At 42.5% G+C, this 22,500-nt stretch overlaps 1 protein-coding gene across 1 annotated transcript in view; it reads right to left on the bottom strand.

Moving 5' to 3' along the window:
- Positions 1-22,500, bottom strand: part of tek (TEK tyrosine kinase, endothelial) — a 61,407-nt gene that overhangs the window by 21,835 nt on the left and 17,072 nt on the right. The window contains exons 2-9 of the mRNA XM_017688044.2: positions 13,840-14,139; positions 8,295-8,405; positions 6,303-6,491; positions 4,143-4,274; positions 2,400-2,537; positions 841-966; positions 606-751; positions 5-149 (exon numbers count right to left, since the gene is read on the bottom strand). Coding sequence (XP_017543533.1) covers positions 5-149; positions 606-751; positions 841-966; positions 2,400-2,537; positions 4,143-4,274; positions 6,303-6,491; positions 8,295-8,405; positions 13,840-14,139 — 1,287 coding nt within the window. The remainder of the gene's footprint in view (positions 1-4; positions 150-605; positions 752-840; positions 967-2,399; positions 2,538-4,142; positions 4,275-6,302; positions 6,492-8,294; positions 8,406-13,839; positions 14,140-22,500) is intronic.

Raw genomic sequence — 22,500 nt, 5'->3', positions numbered from 1 at the left:
TCACCTTTAACATTAACAATGAAGCCTTTCTCCACCTGGATGCTGGTGGTCTTCACCTGACATAGCCAGCGCCCACAGTGGGCCACAGTGATATTGTCGACCTTGAACATGGAGGTGGTCTGGTAGCCCACTGTCTCTGTGTCCACAGGCTGGCCAAAAAGAAATGACAATAAAGCAACAATGAATTATGCAACAATATCCAGATGTATGCAAAAGTTTGGGCGCTCCTGGTCAAATGACTGCATGTTTGAAAGAGACCCACATCATGACTCCAGTAAAAAATCCAGCGTCGCTGTCCAAAGAAAAATCTCCAAAATAGTAACTTTACAGGAGACAGCAAAAACACTCTTACTTTTCAATGTAAGTTAATGTAAAGAGATTTTATTCCAAGTGATTTTAGAGCATTTCTATTGGGTCATTCATCATGAAGTTTCCACACAACGTAAAGGACAGCTTGTGTGTTCGAATGATGTAAAAAAATAAAAATTGACAAAAATCGAGATACATGGTTTCTTTGGACGATATAAAACGATATAGTGATGATATAAAAATAAACAATACAATTAAATGCAGCTGCCTCACAATAAACAAGATCTGCATCTCACGTATAAGATGTTCTTGTCTGGTTTGAGCAGTAGAATTTCTCCATGTAGGGGTGCTGGCTGGCCGCGGGCAGTGCAGTTCACGCTGTAGGCCACTCCAGAGTTCAGCTCCGTGTCACTCAGACTGCTCACAATGACCGGAGCTTCGTCTGGGGAAGGGGATAAAACCTCAGTCAGTCATCAGAAGCGCTGACCAATGTTACCACGAAAGCTTTTGTTTTTAGGGTTGTGATTTTACCTTCTTTCTCGCAGTGGGCGCCGTGTCTGCCGGGACACAGGCACCCTCTGAAACGGTCACACCTCCCCCCCTTGTCGCACATGCACTTCTGCTTGCAGTCGGCGCCGTAGTAGCCAGGTGGACACTCTACAGAGAGAAAAGTCAGTAAATATAGTGCAACCCCATTTCCAAAAAAGTTGGGACGCTGTGCAAAATGTAAATAAAAGCAAAATGCAATGATGTGCAAATCATTTAAACCCTATATTTATTTGAAAATAGTACAAAGAGAACAAATCAGATGTTGAAACTGAGAAATTTGGTTTTTTGAAAAATATTTGCCCATTTTAAAATTGATGCCAAAAACATGTTCCAAAAAAGTAACATGATTGGGTATAAAGAGCATCTCAGAGAGGCGGAGTCTTTCAGAAGTAAAGAGGAGGAGGGGTCACCGCTCTGTGAAAGACTGGACAACCAAATAGAGCAACAACTCAAGAAGAACATTTCTCAACATAAAAGAGCAAAGAGCTTCTGCTTTCCATCGTCTACGGTGCAGAACATCATTAAAGACTCAGAGAATCTGGAGAAATCTCTGTCTGTGAGGGACGAGGCTGAACACCAGTATCTGCTGGCCGTGATCTTTGGGCCCTCAGGCAGCGCTGCATTAAAAACAGACATGATTCTGTAGTGGAAATCACTGCATGGGCTCAGAAACACTTCTGAAAACCACTGACTGTAAACACAGTTCATCACTGCATCCACAAACGCTGTTAAACTCTAAAACACAAAGAAGAACCCAAATATAAACAGGATCCAGAAACGCTGCCACCTTCTCTGGGCCCGAGCTCATTTAAAATGGACTGAGGGGAAGGACACTCTGTCCTCCGGGCTAAAAACCATTCAGTCTGTTATCAGTGCTCTGCTCAAAAGCCAGTATTCATGATGATATAGGGGTGCATTAGTCCTGGCTCTAAATTGGCCTGTTTACAATCCAGACATGTCACCACTGAAAACATTTGGCGCATTATGAAAAATATGACAAATGAGCTCCTGAATGGATGAGCAGCTGAAATCCTGTATCAAACAAGAACGGCAAAACGTTTCACTTCCAAAATTACAGCAGCGCCTCCTCAGTTCCCACACAGCGGGAAACAGGCCCCTGTCCCAACTTATCTTGAACATGTTATTGCCATCAAATTAAAAAGGGGCTTATATTAAAAAATAAATAAATAAAACTTGCGTCTTTGTAACATTTTCCTTTAAAAATACAGTTTACATGCTTTGCATCATTGCATTCTATTTATATATTTATGTATATATATATATATATATATATTTAGATTCCTCACAGGATCCCAGATTTTTACGAAATGGGGTTGCATATTTAATGATATAGCACCTTCACCATGATACAGAGAAAGGAAAAAAAACAGCAAAGTGTGGTAAAACACAAAAAGAGAAAAGAAAAAAGGAGAAAAAAATAAAGGAAAAATAAGCTTTGATTCTATAATGCAATATTCAGTATGTGACTTTATGTTGTTAAAGGTGTAAAAATCAAGTCTTTAATCTGAGACCAATTTTACCCTCACTGCAGTTGAGGCCCATCCACCCTGAGGCACAGGAGCAGCCATAGGGCTCTCTGAGGCAGAAGACCAGAGAGCGGCACTGGCCGTCTATACAGCGGTCTTTACAGCTCCTCCCAAAACGACCCTCACCACACACTGCACAGAAATACATATAGGCATCAGACGTTACGTACAAAGCAAGGGTGTCCAAACTTTGCAAAGAGGGTCAGATTGGACCGTTTCAAAATACCCAGAGGCCAAAATACTGTTCACAAATGATTCAAAATATTCCGTTTTCAAAATATGAAAAGATTGTAGAAGAATGTAGAAGAACTAATCGAGCTGAGCTTAGTGCTGGTGCTGCACTCTGAGAATTACAGACATATAAATCTACCACCAGAGGAGTTACGGTGGGTGCATGTTCACCTTTCCATCACTGTGTAAAAGATATTTGTTGCATTGTTCATTCAGCGCATTGCAGACCGGTCAGTGTTTATAACAAATCATTGACTCATTGAATCAGAGTAACAAAAAAACGACTAATGTATGAAATATAGTCCTATTCAAGTGCTCAAAAATCCAGCTTGTGAAGCAATCTAAATAAAAGTCTAGATTTTCAGGTTTCGTAGATGTTCTTTACGTATCAAATGAACGCAGCATCAACGTTCAGAAGGCACAGCGTGGTGCATTCCACTGTGAGTCTACAGTGATACTACCACCATCAGGTGAAAGGAAAATCTGTGGCCTACTGGGCAACTCATGCAACTTTATAAGCTTGAAAACTACATGAAAGTGAATTTAATTTGAGTTGCACAGTTTAAAGCATCTTGCAACTGGAAATTCTACCTTGCAACTTAAAATTGAAACCTTACAATTCAGTGGAAGCTTCTTAACGGCGTCAAACATGATCACAGGAAACCAGGCACTCCTCCTGAATTAGTTTTTGGGTTGTTTTGTCAGATTTTCACATTTCTGCAACACCCTGGCTAATCTGACCAACGAACAGTAAAAGATGCTGAAATGGCTGCTTGTGTCACCGTATATTTCTCTTTATCAGCCGTGTTTAATAACACACCTCAGATGACTTTATACAGTCAAGCAGTACAACATTTACAAAAGACACAAGCTGCTAAACTGCCAAACTATTGGAGTAACTGAATGTGTTGAATTGGAATTTGGTTTCTTTTGGATTGCTTCGTGCTTCGTTGAGTAGTTGCATAAAAGTTTTGCCGTGTAAAGCCAGCTTAAGAGCCGTATCATCAGGGCAGGTTTCCTGGACAGAGATCAAGGCTGGTCCTGGATTACACAGCATTCTGAATGGAGATTCTCCAGTGGAAGAGAAATGCAGTCCAGGACCAGGCTTAACCCCTGTCCAGGAAGGTGGCCCTTAGAGTACAATGGTTGTAGTTCTGCTGTAGTCATGTATTTTGAATGCCTTTTTCATGGAATTCAGCAACTGCCCATTGACTTATATTATAAATGTGTTTTGAGTGTGTGTATATGTGTGTGTTTTTATATAGACCATTTTCATAAAGGCTCTATACAACCATATATAACATATTCTCCGTCAATCTGAATGACCACGTCATCATGCTAATGATGAACTATTTAGGCCCATTGCCTTCACCAAGGAACCCTTGAAGAACCATGTTTTTTAAGACTGTATTGAAGTATTTGTAACATTCACGGCTTCAGTGTAATCGAGACCTCTGACTGTGCATGTCAGCTAAAATCTCTAGTATATTTACAGTGATGTAATACCTGTCTCACAGGTGGGCCCCTTGAAGCCAGGTGGGCAGATACACTCCCCTGTCTTGTCATCACATACCCCTCCATTGGCACAGGCTGGACAGGTCTCAGTGCAGTTGGACCCCCACATGCCGGCACTGCAGCCTGCCATTAAAAGACCCACAGCAGCAATCAGCAAGTCAAACCAAGCTAACAGTTTAGTGCAGCTGTCATTCACACTGTCATTATCCACAGCCTGCATGATCGGCGAAGCATTTAACCTATAACAGGGCTTTAAAGTTCACTGTAGTATCACAACAACCCAGCAACAGCTTAGAGTGAAGTGCCCAGGACAGAAAAAGCAATCAAAAGTTATGAATCGTCATACCATATTAATGTGTTTTCGAGACCACCCTTATAGTCATTCAATTGCCAGTCAAAATGGGCTTGAGGAAAACGTTATTAACAGACAAGTACACAAAAGCCTCAACAACTAGGTGTAATATGAAATCTGTCAGTATTTGGTTTGTCCTCTCTTTGTTTTGTGCCATCCTTCTAACCTAACAGGAGTAGCAGCAACTAAAGATTCCCAATTTGTCACTGAGATTGTCTTCGCATTTATTTGGATCATCAGAAGCAGGAAATCCAACCAACTTCTAAGACTGAAGCTTTGAGGTGTGGAAAGATATCCCTGCAGATTTCTTAGAAAAACTGAAAGTGGGTCTCTTGGAAAGAATGGAAGGTGTAATAAAGGTAGAGTGGACAAACCGAATACTGAAAAATGTGATATATTTATAGTATGTATACTGTTATATTATGTATTCCTAAACGTCTGGATGTATGTAAATGTGTTACTTTTTATTGGCTTCTCTCAGCCAATATGCTGGGGCCAGGGAGATCGGCGCCGCAGCTGGTTGGTGAAAGCGTGTGATTTTAACTGCTCACTTGGTTAGACAAACGCTGACAGACTCAAACCAAACCAAGACTGGTAGGAGAAATAGGGAGCCTACTGGTACAGGAAGATACACTATATTGCCAAAAGTGTTCACTCCCCCATCCAAATCACTGAATCCAGGTGTTCCAGTCACTTCCATGGCCACAGGTGTATAAAGCCGAGCCCCTAGGCCTGCAGACTGCTTCTACAGACATTAGTGAAAGAATGGGTCGCTCTCAGGAGCTCAGTGAATTCCAGCGTGGTGCCGTGATCGGACGCCACCTGTGCAGCAAGTCCAGTCGGGAAATTTCCTCACTACTAAATATTCCACAGTCCACTGTCAGTGGGATTATAACAAAGTGGAAGCGATTGGGAACGACAGCAGCTCAGCCACGAAGTGGTCGGCCACGTAAAATGACAGAGCGGTCAGCAGATGCTGAGGGGCATAGTGCGCAGAGGTCACCAACTTTCTGCAGAGCCAATCACAACAGACCTCCAAGTGGAGGGGGGTGTGGGGTTGTTTTTCAGGAGTTGGGCTCGGCCCCTTAGTTCCAGTGAAAGGAACTCTTAAAGCTTCAGCACCAAGAGATTTTGGACAATTTCAAGCTCCCAACTTTGTGGGAACAGTTTGGGGACGGCCCCTTCCTGTTCCAACATGACTGCGTACCAGTGCACAAAGCAGGTCCATAAAGACGTGGATGAGCCAGTTTGGTGTGGAAGAACTTGACTGGCCTGCACAGAGTCCTGACCTCAACCCCATAGAACACCTTTGGGATGAATTAGAGTGGAGACTGTGAGCCAGGCCTTCTCGTCCAACATCAGCATCTGACTCCCATAAACACACTCCTAACCCTTGTGGAAAGCCTTCCCAGAAGATTTGAAGCTGTTACAGCTGCAAAGAAGGGCATCATATTAAACCCTATGGATTAAGAACGGGATGTCACTCAGCTTCATAGAATACTTTTGGAAATATAGTGTATCTGGAACGTATCGAACAGCCCTCGCGGTCATATATAACGAACACACAACAAAGTTAGTTACAAAGAAAAACATACATATGCCTATTAGTTGTTATAGAGAATCATTGATTATGTCGTGCACTGCTCCACAGCGGCATCTGGTGGGGCTCCTAATGTAGAGACGCCACTGTTGAAGACTTTTGAACAGTAGTGTGAGTGTGGTGCACTGATTCACCCCTACACCACTACAGAGAGAGATCAGTGCAGTGTGCAGCGTAAGGTATAAGCTGAAGAACTGACTCCTGACTATGAGGTGGGTGATGGCAGAGGTAGACAAGACTTCTGAGATGTAGCGGATGGTGTAGAGTCCAGCATGCGAGGCTCCAACGTCGCTGATGGTGTATTGTACTGTGTCCATGATGTCCTCCTTGGGCACAGAGTGCTCAAAAGATACGTCTTTGCTGGCACCGTTCTGCGGTTTTTGCAGCGCTGTTTTAAGAACAGGGAAAAGAGCCATAGTGAATCAAACTTAGACGTTCAAGATTTAAGGTTTTCAGAAGACTGGAGGTGGCTAGCTTCCACCAACACCTCTCTGCAGAGCCGCAGAGCCAGTTTCACACCAGCGGTTTCACTCCAGCAGGTTTAAGCCAGTGGCCTTCAAACGCATGCGCTGTCAGTTGTTTTGGTTTTTCTTGGTGTGTTTAGGCTCATCAACATTTCAGTCGTTTTCAGGGGTTGTCAATGAATATGTGGTACATTTTTGGTGAGCTTTAGTCTCAAACAAACTTTGGTTTGAATGCATATAGAGATTCACAGGGTAAATATTACACAGAGAACAGCTTATGAAGCCTGGGTAGCTCATGAAGAGACCCTTATTAGCCCCACAGCAGGGAAATTTCACCCAACCGTGCAGTGAAATACCATATACACACTAGTGAATACCACACACACTAGGGGGCAGTTAGCAGAGCCTGTGCGTAGCGCCTGGGGAGCAGTTGGGGGTTAGGTGTCCTGCTCAAGGGCACCTGGGTCACGTAGTGTCAGCTCAGGGGATCAAACCAGTGACCTTCCGGTCACAAGGCTGGTCACCACGACTGCCCAGGGGCTTTATGTGTACACTTACATTACTCAAGCAGAGTAAAACTTTCCCTTCAGCAGCTTAAACCAAGCATAACATTAAGCTTCAGGTTAAAGTAAACTTTAGGACATATCCCTGCTATAAAAACCCCACAGAAACAGCGTTTCTCCTGGTTTCTGATGGTTTCGTAGTGTGTTTTGTCTTATGGTTTAACTGGTTACCACTGTTTCATTCATATACTGGTACCCTTCCTGAATGCCAGTATGCATGGCAACACATACAACCAGCACAAATAAATCCTATTCACATCAGAGACGTTACAAATGAGTAGACTGGCTGGTTTTAATGTGAATGTGATGCTCGTCACACTCAACTTTCCTATAAGGACGTTGTTTACGTGACACGATCACGCTGTCCTACAGCGCACGCGGTCCACTGGCCTGTAACCGCTGGAGTGAAACTGCTGGTATAAATCTGCGGCTCTGCCGCCAGAACCCATCTGACATTTTGTGGCCCCGCTTTATATTAAGTGTCTCTAATAACTGTCCGATTACAATGTAATTACATTCATTAATTCTTATTATTATTCTTATTATTACTGCATTATTATACATTTATTACCCTTGTGTAATTACACGAGACATTCGGCTGTTACAACAATGAAAGATACGCTTTACCTAAGCTGTACTTCTAACTACACAGTTATAAGAGACACTTAAAATAAAGGGGACCCATTGTGTAAAGCTTGTCCAACTTAGCAACAGTTGCTATGTAAGAACTTCTTATCCGAAGGAATCAAGTAAATTCCGTCCACATTCTTCCATTTACATTTATGGCATTTGGCTGACGCTCTTATCCAGAGCGACTTACAATTTGATCATTTTACACAGGAAGGCCAAGGTGGTGTTAGGAGTCTTGCCCAAGGACTCTTATTGGTATAGTGTAGGGTGGTTACCCAGGTGGGGATTGAACCCCAGTCTACAGCGTAGAAGGCAGAGGTGTTAACCACTACACTAACCAACCACCGCAGTCTTAGCACGAGGCGTTCTCCAGGACTTGTAATAACAGCAGAATCCTTTCTGATATAAGAACATCATTAAAAGGCTTCCAGTTTCCCTTCATAGAGAAGAATCATTTGGACGTGTTATCAAACCGATGAATGCTCAGAGTGCTCACCATCGGCTCTACTTAAGAGAAGAGTACTAGGTGCGTACCTATCTTGAAGATGACCGTGTCCTCCTGGGCCACCTTCCTTCTTGTGTATGATAACACGACATCCTCTCCAACGCTGGCCGTCACTGTGAGCGCTTTAGGAAGGAAGGCCGCTGAAAGATAACATTAAAGGAATATTCCGAGATTTTACTCTACGTCGGTGGCGTGTGGTCCGTCATAAACACAAACATTTCAGAAAGTTTCCCTGGACTGAAAGAAGGACAGAGAACCTGTTGAGCCGAATCTCAATTTCAGTAAAAGCCAGTGGGCAGTTGCTGAAATTCTGTGAATCGAATCAAAAGCTCCTGCATTTGAGGCCTGAGCACTGGCTTTCTTCACCTGACGCTCATGCAGCACGATGTATGACGTGGTCCGAAAAACTCCCACCAAATCTGACTACACTGCTCTGACTTGTTACTGTTAGTGATGTCTCTGTAAGGGATCTGGAGGTTTTGCCCTTATTTTAAAATCTGCCACTGTGTGGGTTTAGAGTAGATGTTCTATTGTGCCTAGAGCTTATCTGTCCAAGGCTGTTTGGCTCAAGGGGAAGATATCAGGAAATTAGGCACCACACACACACACACACACACACACACACACACACACACACACACACACACACAAATAGATTAGGGGCGACTATCACATCAAACTGACAACACTTCAACAGTTTATTGACGAGGAGGGCTTGTCTGGTGGGGGTTATAAAATTGGGGGGGGTGGCTTTGGAGAAGACACAGGACTCCTTTTGGGAGAGAAAAGTCCACGGAAAGGTTTGAGAGAGGGATAGCCGTCTCTCGATTCTGGGGTGATGGGCGCTCTAACGGCTCTCAAGCCTTTTTTTTTTTCATTTTATTTCACTTTTGTTAAACTTTTCATATTTAGCATGATTTTTCCGTCTTGATTTCTATTTTTCATATTTCCTTCATGATCATAAAAACTGTTTTGTCCAGCGGTTTCATCCAATAAACTGGCAAAACTCCTTTTGGACTGGGATTTTTACACCACAACAGGGTGGGATCCCACAGTTCAGCATGTTTCTGACTCATTTCTGCTGCTTCTTTCAAAGTACTCAAGAACATTCTGACAGACTTGCAGCTTTCATCTGCAATGGCTTTGACTCAAGACTTCAAAACTATTTTGTGGATGGAATTCAGCAGCTTCTGTCAAGTGTCTGTCTAAATACAGCACCGCTGGACAAAGTACAGAAACCCTGTACTGGAGTTAAAGTCGAGACCCCCAAGGTAAAATATCACTCCAGTAAAAGTAGAAGTTCCTCCCTTTAGACCTCCACTTGAGTAAAAGTACTAAAGTATTTCCCTTCAAATGTACTTAAGTATAAAGTAAAAGTACTAAAAGAGTAATTCTGGCTCTGATGCCCTGTTATCATTTTTATAACCAGACTGGCTTCATGAACTCATTTCAGGTGAAAGTCCTCCAGCGTCTCTCTTGGTAAACCAGTCTTTTAATAGAACGTCATTAATTAGTGACGCTGACGTCTATTAAAATGATCAGAAGCACAAAACACTGAAGGTAAACAGTTTCCATCAGGGAGAACCGAGTGGCTCTGAAATCACTTTTTACACACAAGCAAAGTTTCAGTTTCAGATTTATTTACAACTTAGTTCCAAGTTTAAGTTGAATAAAAACTGGCTTTAAACTCAGGATCACAGATGAGCTCCTTTACTATGTTGATCTGTAGGCGTCTGTTCATAAACATAAACCAGCCCAAACTCATTTACTATAAAATGAAATGGTGTTTGTAGAAATTCAGAAAAAAGCCGCGTCAGTCTCGACTGCATATGTGGACATATTTCTATATTGAGCTCTATTTACACAAAGTTAGGTTAGTTCATCATTTATGTTGAACAGACTCTCCCAAAGTTTTACGCTGCTGCGCTGACGTTGAACCGCGTGCTGCACTGGGTCGGTATGACCAACAGGTCAAAACCAGCTCTAAACAAAGTGACCGCTGGGCCCTGATTGGTGCTCTGGCTTTGCGCTTCTTCCGTTTTGACATGTGACGTTTTTATACACACAGAAACCAAAAGGAACCACAGATTTCTCAAAATGTAGGAGGAAAAAGTCGGATATTAGACTCTGAAATGTAGTGGAGTGAAAGGAGAAAGTCCAGAACGGAGAAACTTCAGTACAGATACACCAAAAATACTAAAGTACAGAAACTAATTACATTTACTCAGTTACTGTCCAGCACTGAAATACAGGGATTAACAGAAACTATTATCTGTGGTAACTGATGGTCTGATGCAGTTGCGGCTGCAGTATTACTTCTAACACTTCTGAACGTCCCCAGAGCCACAAAGCATCACCAGACAAAAAGAATGCAATGAAAAATAAGCAGAAGGAAGATGCGAATGCAGTGATTTCCATCGGGCCAAGAAAAATGAATGCTTTGGCCAGGAAGCCAGGACCTATTGAAGTTTAACGTTTCGTTCACCCCCTCAGTGTGTTTATGTTTTATTAGGTGACACAAGGAGCTAAAAACAACAGTGACTCCACCGGCAGTTCATTGTGTCAGGAATAATCCTGCGGTCTGAATGGGGCAGCGTGAAAACATAATGCTGGACGTAAACAGCATTTCCAGTTCAGAGTGCACGGGTCCAGAGATATAGGCTATTTATTTTTCCATACTAGCGTTCTCCCTCCCTCAGCACATTCCTGTTGGATTCAAAAATCGCTGTTTTCTTTTCAAGCATCCCACGTAAACTTTGAACACTGCTTATCTGTCGACAGGACAATGCTAACGCTGTTTACTGAATCTAGTTAAATAAAGAGGGGCCTTCGTTTCCGAGTGACGGCATCATCTGGATCGGAATCGTTCTCTGTCCTCTGAAGCAGCAGCTCTGAATGAGGGGTGTGTGATATGAACGACTTTTTCCTTTCACTCCACTACATTTCAGAGTCTAATATCCGACTTTTCCCTCCTACATTTTGAGAAATCTGTCGTTCCTTTTGGTTTCTGTGTGTATAAAAACGTAACATGTCAAAACGAAAGAAGCGCAAAGCCAGAGCACCAATCAGGGCCCAGCGGTCACTTTGTTTAGAGCTGGTTTTGACCTGTCGGTCATACTGACCCAGTGCAGCACGCGGTTCAACGTCAGCGCAGCAGCGTAAAACTTTGGGAGAGTCTGTTCAACATAAATGATGAACTAACCTAACTTTGTGTAAATAGAGCTCAATATAGAAATATGTCCACATATGCAGTCGAGACTGACGCGGCTTTTTTCTGAATTTCTACAAACACCATTTCATTTTATAGTAAATGAGTTTGGGCTGGTTTATGTTTATGAACAGACGCCTACAGATCAACATAGTAAAGGAGCTCATCTGTGATCCTGAGTTTAAAGCCAGTTTTTATTTTCACCTAAATTAGACTATGATCGGGGCTGCACGGTGGCATGGTGGGTAGCGCTGTCGCCTCACAGCAAGGAGGGCCTGGGTTCGATTCCCCGGCCGGGTGACCAGGGTCCTCTCTGTGTGGAGTGTGCATGTTCTCCCCGTGTCTGTGTGGGTTTCCTCCGGGTTCTCCGGTTTCCTCCCACAGTCCAAAGACATGCAGTCAGGCCAATTGGACGTGCTAAATTACCCCTGGGTGTGAATGTGTGAGTGACTGTCTGTGTCTGTCTGTCTGCCCTGCGATGGACTGGCGACCTGTCCAGGGTGTATCCTGCCTTCCGCCCGAAGACTGCTGGGATAGGCTCCAGCATCCCCCCGCGACCCTGACGGAGAAGCGGCTTAGAAAATGGATGGATGGATGGATAGACTATGATCGGTCATACGCTCATTTGCATATTGCTATCAGTATTGTTGTGACCAATATCATGATAATCATCCATTATCAATTACATATCACTGTTTTCGGATGAAAACCTTGTATCTCCAAAATATGAACTTTACAGGAGAAGGAGAAAGCATTCTTTACTTTTAATGTAAGTCAATGGAACCAGACGTCTTTCCGAGTCATTTTCGGTCGTTTCTTTTGGTTCATTCACTGTGAAATTTACAGACAACGTAAAGAGTAACAGGCATTTTCAAATTTCATCAAAAACTGAAAACCAACAAAAATGGAGATCCAAAGTTTTGTCCCAACAGCAGCGATATTGTGCAGAATGAGGGCAAGTCATCCAAACGAATAAATACATTATGCATGATCAGTTTGCCAGAATAAAGCTTACTTTGCCTCTGCAAGACAAACAAGTTCCCTATTATCTCTGCAGAGGGTCAAACACTGTGTGGAGATAAACAGCAGGCCGGATATTAGGCCGTAAGCCAAGCATTTTTGCTTATTATTCCACTTCTGAGCTGGTGAAAGCCAAAGCCAGACATTCCCTGAGTGAAATAGCAGTGGATCCAGATGTGGTTAGGGATTTTGACACACCTGGAATCAACCACATTGTGAAATACAGACCATGACTGAAGCATTTTGTAGAAGAGTAGCAATCCAAGGTTCACTAGAGCTATTTTATGATAAAGAGATGTAACCGACGCCCCTGATTTCCTCTCAGTCCACTGCTGGGTGATAGAAAGGCTACCGGTAGGTTTAATAGTGTTGTTCACATAAAGAGGGAAATCTTTGTGATAACTAGCCATAAGTAAACTGTCCACTGTTTCAAGCAATTACAAGTATCCACACACACACACACACACACATTTTCTAAGCTGCTTCTCCGTCAGGGTCGTGGGGGGGGGTTGGGCGCTGGAGCCTATTCCGGTCATCGGGTGGAAGGCAGGATACACCCTGGACAGGTCACCAGTCCATCGCAGGGCAGACAGACAGTCACTCACACCCAGGGGTAATTTAGCATGTCTAATCAGCCTGACTGCATATCTTTTGACTGTGGGAGGAAACCGGAGGAAACCCACGCAGACACGGGGAGAACATGCAAACTCCACACAGCTGGTCACCCGGCCGGGGAATCGAACCCAGACCCTCCTCGCTGTGAGGCGACAGCGCTACCCACCATGCCGCCCAATTACAAGTGTAAACAGACTCAAATAAGCTCATTTATAATTATTATTTGTCTAAATTTTCTCTCTTCAGCATCAATGTAAGTATATTATAATGACTATGAAAACAAAGGAACTTCTGTACTGTACTGTAGTACTGCAGTAAGACACTTATTTCATTGGTAAGTTTTGCTTGGAAACTAAGGGGCTAAGATCTTGAAAACATCAAATGGAAAATCAGATTTTTTTCTCTATTATGTCTATATAGCCACAGCCAAGCAAGCTCTCCTACTGGTTAGGCCTTCAGGAGCTGAACAGAAGGCCTTGTGGTAGTTACCAACTGAATTGTTTACAAGCTTCAAATGTACACATTTAATCCAGAATGGCCAAGGAATTTTCATGTGCATGAACTTCGCACTAACGTACCACTGGGAACCCTATAGGAGGGCTAGCTGAAATGAGTATAACTGTAGCAGTGTTTTTAGTATTAGCCTTATTATCGAGGCGTTTGGACACGTACGGCCAGATCAGAAGCTCTGGTAGTTGTGATTCACCACTGCTAATAAAAAGTGCATTTACCTTCATTCAGCATTTTGTAAGTGTAGACCTTGTTGTCGTCCGAGTTTTTGGGTTTGCAAAAGAAAGCGCCAAATATGTCGTTTCGCGTTTTCCAGGTGACCTTGGCAGCAGAGCGGTATGGTGTGTCCACCTTTGAGGGGAGAGGGCCTTGCTGGTGGGCAGGGTACCCCCGGCCTAGACTGAGAGAGGAGGTGCCGGGCAGTGTCCAGTCGCTGCTCACGCACAGCAGTGAGGCGTCAGCCGAGGATACAACGGGATCCGGGTTTATCAGGGTGACGTCCGAGATGTCCAGAGCACTGCCTGTAACACAGATACACACAGTTAATGTTAGAATTGCTGAGCAGTCTAAGGCGCTGCGGTCAGTCTTCCCTGGAGGCGTGGGCTCAAATTTGTGGGCAGTCGTGGGCTGGAGGCAGCCCTGTGACTGGAAGGTCGCCGGTTTGATCCCCAGAGCCGACAGTCCATGACTGAGGTGTCCTTGAGCGAGACACCTAACCCCCAACTGCTCCCCGGGTGCTGTGGATAGGGCTGCCCCCTGCTCCAGTGTTCCACTGCATGGATGGGTTAAATGCAGAGGTAAAAATTCCCTGATGTGGGACTAATAAGGGTCTCTTAATGAGAATGTTTTCAATAATATAAAAATAATTAGAAAGGTATGAAATGATATTAAAAATGAAGGAAATTAAAAATGAAGTGTTAGATGTGGCTGCGGTGATGACTAGAGCTGCAGATGATTCCAATATGACTGGGGAATTATGAATAAGGTTATAATTAACATTGCCTTAAATTAGCCAAGTGATAATCAAATGTCAGGGCAGATAAGAAGTTTGATTATAAACACACACTAAAAAATGATTATAAACAGCTAGTAACAGAAGGAACAGGGTTTTTTCATATATAAATAGCAACAGTATGTTGCTTATGCTTGAGTAATGCTTAACATTATTCAATACAAATGAACAAAAAGTATTAATATCAGTTATTTTGAGGATCACGCTGTAGATGGTGAGTGAAAAGCCTCAAAAGCTACTAATGGAAGAACCTCCAAGGCAGAAGGAACAGCATTTTTGTTTATGAATAACAGCAGTATATTACTTTTGCCTGAGTGATGCTTTATTGTTTTATGTTAACATACACACTGGAGCCTGGAAATAGACTGTATTTAAATCTACATTGTACAGTCATTTCCAGTCAGAACAGCCAGGCCCGTTTTAGTGTCAACCAGGTCTTGCAGGTGGTTGTTAGGAGCTTCCGTTGTCTCTGTATCTATTTTTAGAATTCCAGTTTTGGAAACTCCTGTTTTTTTTCACTTATTTTGCTTTATTTTTCTTTTTTGTAAGGAACAAAAAAGATATTTATTGAGTTATTATTTTACTTATTAGATTATTTAGTGTGTGTCTCTTAACTACAGCTTCCACACTTTTGTAGGACACTCACTTTCAGCTTCTCAAGAAAATCTGCAGGGATGTTTATGCAAGTTCAGTCTTAAAAAGTTGGTCATGCTTTCTGTTTCTCGCAAGCCAAGTGACCTTGAACACAGTCAGATGCTGAGATCTGGACTCTAAGGTGGTCTTTCCATTGTTATGAAAACATCAGCAGCTTCTTTGTTTGATTGGCAAATTTTCTGGGGGTTTTATTGTCTGTTTTTATCTACTGTTTATCTGACGGGGACCATGTTGGTGGTCTACCAGGTCCTGCAGGTGGTTGTTAGGAGCTTCCATTTTCCAGTTGTTTTCACTTATTTTGCTTTATTTTTTTTTATCTAATCTCCTCAGAAATATCTTTTAAAAAACAAAATATCCCGACTTATCATGACTCTAATGGGCGGAAATTAAATAAATGAATCTGTGACATTTGCACAGTACTGTGTCGGTCATTATTCAATAGAAACGAACCAAAATTATTAATATCACAGGTTTTTTTTTACTTTTGACCAGTTCTAAACATGTTTGAGAGGATCGTGTAATAGATGGTGAGGGAAAAACTTCCAAAAGTTTCCACACAGTTTTTTTCATCTATAAATAGATAACATATTGCTTTTGCTTGAGTGATGCTTTATTGGTGTTCTTCACAAAATAAACATACAAATCAGAGTTATAGTTTGTAAATAGTTTGTATTTAAATCTACATTGTACAGCTCAGTGCAGCCATTTCCAGTTAAAACAGCCAGTCATTCGTTTTTCGACCAACAAAAAAAAAAGCAGTGACCTTGAACACAGTCAGATGCTGAGATCTGGACTCTAAGGTGGTCTTTCCATTGTTATGAAAACAATTTTGCTTTGTTTGCAAATTTTCTGTTTTTTTTTTTTGGTCTGTTTTTATCTACTGTTTATCTGATGGGGCTGGTGTTGGTGGTCTTGCAGGTGGTTGTTAGGAGCTTCCATTTTCTCTGCATCGTTTTGTGAACTCCAGTTTTGAAAACAGTTTTTTTCCTCACTTATTTAGCTTTATTTTTCTTTTCTCTAAGTATGTCGGAAGAAAACTTTCATATCTCAATTTTTGTCATTTATTTCAGTTTTTGACAGAATTTGAAATGGCCTGTTGTTCTTTACATTGTGTGTAAATTTCATGATAAATAGACCAAAAAAAATTAAAAACAGCCCAAAATGACTCGAAAAAAAATTCTGGTTCCACTGACTTACATTAAAAATAAACTATGTTTTTTTTTTCCTTCTCCGTCTTCTGACCACAGCAATATACTGTATACTTAATGTCAGAAATATCTCTTAAAGAATAAATAACTTAAATCATAATGACTCTACTGAGTGGAAATGAAATAAATGAAAGGGGGTCTTTGACTTTCGACAGTTCTGTGTAAGGCATTATTCAATACTAATGAACCAAAATTAATATTAAGATTAAGTGACCTTTATTAGTCTTTCTCCTCTGCATTTAACCCATCTGGGCAGTGAAACACCACATACACACTAGGGGGCAGTGAGCACACTTGCCCTGAGCGGTGGGCAGCCCTATCCGCAGCGCCCGGGGAGCAGTTGGGGGTTAGGTGTCTTGCTCAAGGACACCTCAGTCATGTACTGTCGGCTCTGGGGTTCAAACTGGCGACCTTCTGGTCACAGGGCCAGTTCCCTGACCTCCAGCCCACGACTGCCCCCATATAAGATAATATAAGAGTTATTTTGAATTTTTGACCAGTTCCAAACATATTTCAGAGGATCATGTAGCCGATGGTGAGTGAAAACCTTCACTCCAAGGCAGAAGGAAAGAAACAAGTGAAACGCCAGACTGACATTACAGGTTTAAATGCAAACGAAGCCACAAATTCCAAGCATTGTTGGACAGAAGAAATGAAAGTAACACGAGCAGTTCTTGGAAAAGCGAGTGGCTCGCGTCCACAGTACGAGTCTTGTGACAGAACGCACAAAGCGTGCGTGATGTCTGTAGATTAGTTGCACACTTTACAGCTCCCTAAACTCACTGCATACAAGGCCACAGCAACTCCTTGTGGCCTGGCAACTGGTCAGCTGCAGTAAAGGCCTGAACACCCACTTCATGAGTCAAACCCTTAAGCAACAAAAAAGCACCATCACAGAAATCAAAATCCCCCAAATCATTTTTTTGTAAACTCATTTTACCAGATGTGGACTAAGCCTGTGGCTGGAGGAAGACCAGGAGGATTCTAAAGGACTCCACCCTCCCAAGCCACTTTCTGCATTCACAGCTGGGAGGAGATACAGAAGCATAACGTCCAGAACTGGCTGGTTTCTTCTCCCGGGCCATCTGGCTGCTGAACAACCAGTAGTGCTGGTGTACTGGTCTATAGCCCTGACACTGCACCCCTGAGTCATAATCATGATGATCTCTATGGACAATCCACACCTCATCCACACCTCATCAAAGGTTTAGATTTACAGTAGAAATGTGACTCTAAAGATGTGACTCTAATGAGGCAATTGAATTTTAATTAAAGACTCCAGCACTGCTCCACACCAACCACACGTATGACTTGGTTCTAGATGAGCAGCGAACGGCACAACTGCATGATGTTCTCCTCTACTGAGCCTAACTGGCCACTATTTTTCTTTAAGTTCTTTAAACAGTGCCTATAAACTGTTTACAATCGTCTAATAATACATTATTATCTAAACTATGCAAACTGATCCCACCGAACACAATCACAAAGCCCTACAACACCGTCCTCCCCTCATTCTGCTCTGACCGATGCGTAGCCTGTACACCCTACACAGTGCATGTTGGCGTAATCTGCTGTGCACTGGATCCGTCTTTGTTTTGTTTAATTATTACTTCCCATGTAAATGAGAGGATTAGGGTTCCAGAGCAAATCTGCAAGGACGTAAACACCCAGTAACACCATAACAACACAGTCAAGTCTTTATGGCTGGAAAACAGACCAAAGCGCTTAGTGGCACTGAGTGGCTCTTACTGTCTCCTCCCTCGGGATGGAGATGTAAACAGTCCAAAACAACATCATCTCGCATCGTGTCAGACGAGCTGAAAGACTGCCAGAAGTGAAAGCAGTGATATTATTATATGAAAGCATTATTTAACCTAATCTCTGTCTGATCACCGTGGACAACAACTCTGAGGTGCAAACAGAAAACACACACACACACACACACACACACACACACCAATATTTACTAATACAGGCTTGATTATTAAGCACTAAGTACAGTAGTAGTGTTACAGTAAATAACACAAATAACATAAATCTGCTAAGAGAAGAAGGAGCAATGCCAATAAAATAGGCACACCAACAAAATAAATATGGCAATAATACATAAATATGGCAATTACATTTATCTGAAAATAAATACGGATGGCAGTGAATAAGTACACCACTAAATCAACTTGCCAATAAATTAATTGCACATGAAAGCCTGTCAATAAATAAGGATGCCAGTAAAAACATTTACCAATAAATAAACCTGCCAGTAAGTATGGCCATGGAATAAGAGCCCCAGTAAAATAAACCTGCTAATAAAAGAAGGAGCGATGCAAGTGAACTAAGCATCGCAACAAAACAAATATGGCAATTCCAAATATTCTGCCATAATTTAAATATGCAGCAAGAAGAATGAATTCATTAAAACAGTCTGCTGCTAAAGGAGAGGAACTATGGCGATAAAATCAGTGCAACAGTAAAAACGTTAGCCGGTAAAATCATTTCAACAACGCCACGCTATCCTTCTGTTAAACCGCTCCAGTTCAGCTCACGCTGACCGGTCATTCGCAGTTATGTAAGTGCCATGCAGACTCCAGCTCTGATCGCGCCGCATAAACCGACTCCCTGTCCACTCTATCAGAGTCCACACACCCCATTCTGAGGCTCAGGAAGCGGCGCGGCGGCCAACGCCATTCAAAACAAAAAACACTGATTAGGGAGTCTTTAGCTGTGCGCCTATTAAAAGCCACCTTCTCCTGATCCCACCGCGCACATAGGAAACGCTCCCCTCATATCAGTCTTTATGATCATGCTGATTGTTTTCATGCTGGCTTGATCTTATTAGATTGGACAAACCTGCTGTAAAGGCCCCGAATACCTCTGTTTACTCAGATGAGTTGTAGAAAAAACGTGACTTTGAGGCTCCACTCAAAGTGCAACTGGCTGTAAAAACATCCAAATGAGGCTTAACAACCAGAAACAACTGTTAAAAAAAGGGATCTACTGCCTGGATGACATGGACACCATGCTTGTCATTATATCGCTACATATGATCCATTAAAAACACATTAGTGACTCTCAACCTGCTGGATGTACAGACCTTTGGGCCCTGTCCCATTTCACCCCTCGCCCCTACCACTGAGCCCTACTCCTCTGTTTTGCACGGACATGTCTAGGGGTAGGGCGTCCCAATAGCTGTTGAGATAGAGGAGTAGGGCGAAGTGTTAGAGCTACATGGTTCAGCAAACGGAGGCTTTTCAGAGACACTCCAAATAGAGTGATATGAGAAAAAAGAGACCAGACACCCACAAATGTGAAACTTTTGCGCTAAAAATGCTAAAAATGATGATAACCACTATATTATCATAGTTTAACGTTGTTTCAATGTATTATGGTCATTTTCTGCATAACAATATGCTAATCTCATGGTAGCTGGCTAGCTAAATTTCCCATTCCACCTTAAATGGTGAAGCAGTGACATTCTGGTGCCATTATACCAGATGTTTAACATATCACAAGTGGCCAGCATAGGGTTCTCTTTTAGCAGCTGTAGCCAGTCAGCAGCTACACACACACACACACACTAACAGCAGGCCATGTAGGAGGAGAACAGAGTGAAGGACACAGCACCTCCACACTTTTACCCCCCGCAGGTTCAGCCCAACACCACATGTGTAGTATAAGTGTTGGGGGTGAACAGAGTGAAGCTCTGAAAATGGGTTATTTTATATGTTCTTCACAGAAAATGAGCAAAGGCCAAGAATCTGAGGCTGAAATAAGAATAAATCACATCATTTTTTTGGTAAACACTGAAAATGAGGCTCACAGACCTGAACACCACCCAATGGATATTACAGCCGTCCTGTGGTAAACTGGCATTACCACACCTGAAACACGACTCTATAGTGTTCATTTTAGTGCCCAGAAATGTTGGTTTACACATAGTCGTTTCTGCTGGATGAGTTCATGCATAAAAATTATGTAAAAAAAGAAAAAAAAAGGATCAGGTGGCACTCAAAGGAAAAATGTCCATTCAACAAAATATTTCAGCTTTGACGCATTTCAGTTTCCAGTATGCCACTCAGTTCCGTCGCCGATAAAACCGGCTTACAGTTGTAATATGAGGATGACAACAACAAACACAGAATAACAACACAACTTCAGAGGTCTATTTGGACCAAAATTATATATATATATATATATATATATATATATATATATATATATATATATACGCCTGCGATGGACTGGCAACCTGTCCAGGGTGTATCCTGCCTTCTGCCCGAAGACTGCTGGGATAGGCTCCAGCACCCCCCCGCGACCCTGACGGAGAAGCGGCTTAGAAAATGGATGGATGGATGGATGGATGGATATATATACGCACACACACACACACATATAACACTGCAATCAGAAGAAAACCTTGTATCTCCATTTTGGTCGTTTATCAGCTTTTGACAATGTGGAAATATCTGTTATTCTTTACATTGTGTGTAATTTCATGAAAAATGGACCAAATTTTCATTTGGTCCATTCAAAATTGCTGGGAAAAAGTAAAAGTAAAGTCATTCTTTTCCGCCTTTTCCTGTTATCATTTTGGTTTACGAGGTTTTCTTGTGACAACAGCGATATTTTCGCCAATTACACAAATATCTTAATTCGTTAGAACACCCACAGAAACTCGTCCGAAACGGTGGTCCTGTGGTCAGGGTGCTCACACAACACTGTAAACAGTAATGTGTCTTGGTCAGTGGGCCCAACTGCATGATCTTGTAACTAGTATTCCGGGGAAACCATGAGGAACTTTGGGCTGAGTTGAGGTGGGAACAAATTAAGTGAAAATGCAAAGCCAGCCCAACATCTCTTGAAGGCAGAGCTCAAAGTTAGAGGCACTTTTCAACACTGTTTGACAGACAGCAGGCCTGTCGTTATCCCATGCATGGAACGTAAGTTAGCAGGGCTGAACTATCCGGGTTTGAGTGGGGCGTATCCGTGTTTGTAGCAATGGTTAACAAGCTGACACTAGACGTATATTATTATGAGATCACATATGAGTAACCGTGCAACAGAACTGGGGCAATGGGATAATTCGCAGATGCTTTGGCAGCACATTTTCCATAAAAGATCCATTGTTTCTGATTTCTACACCAAACTGAGTTTATACAGGCCTGTCGGCATCTGGAACTTATCCCAGACTGTTTAGTTACTTCATGGATGACTTCACCCTTTGCTGGACAGCGACTCCTGGAAGATTCATCATTGTCCTCGGCTATCTGTTTGGAAATATGGCTTGGGCTGCGTTTCAGTGGAGCTGTACAGTCATGTAAATCTCTTGTAGCTCAGAGAGAAATAAACTGCTTTGTTTTGTTGATACTTCAGAGTGTTTCTTTGAACCATGGCACTTTATGTTCCTCAGAACCAGGATAGTGAAGGCCAAGGTTTTAAGACTTCCAATGACAGTCCAGCAGCTCCACCCACAGAACTCGAGAATCATTACTGTCATTTTCCAACGACCTTCACATTTGTATTTGCACTGCATATTTACACCAATCAGGAATAATATTATGACTTTGTTAGTCCCCTTTGGTCAGGACCCCCATGGACCCTCACAGAGCAGGTACTATTTGGGTGGTGGGTCATTCTCAGCACTGCGGTAACACTGATGTGGTGGTGGTGTGTTAGTGTATGTTGCGCTGGTCTGAGTGGATCAGACACAGCAGTGCTGCTGGAGCTTTTAAACACTGCGTCCACTCACTGTCCACTCTATTAGACACTCCTACGTTATCAGTTCACCTTGTAGATGTAAAGTCAGAGACGACAGCTCATCTGCTGCTGCACAGTTTGTGTTGGTCATCCTCTAGTCCTTCATCAGTGGTCACAGGACGCTGTTGGCTGGATATTTTTGGTTGGTGGACTATTCTCAGTCCAGCAGTGACACTGAGGTGTTTAAAAACTCACAGCACTGCTGCGTCTGATCCACTCAGACCAGCGCAACACACACTAACACACCACCACCA

This window comes from Pygocentrus nattereri, chromosome 23 (assembly GCF_015220715.1).
Source record: "Pygocentrus nattereri isolate fPygNat1 chromosome 23, fPygNat1.pri, whole genome shotgun sequence".
Taxonomy (NCBI): Eukaryota; Metazoa; Chordata; class Actinopteri; order Characiformes; family Serrasalmidae; genus Pygocentrus; species Pygocentrus nattereri.
Note: the sequence above shows the minus strand (reverse complement) of the source record. Positions and strands in the feature narration are given on the sequence as shown.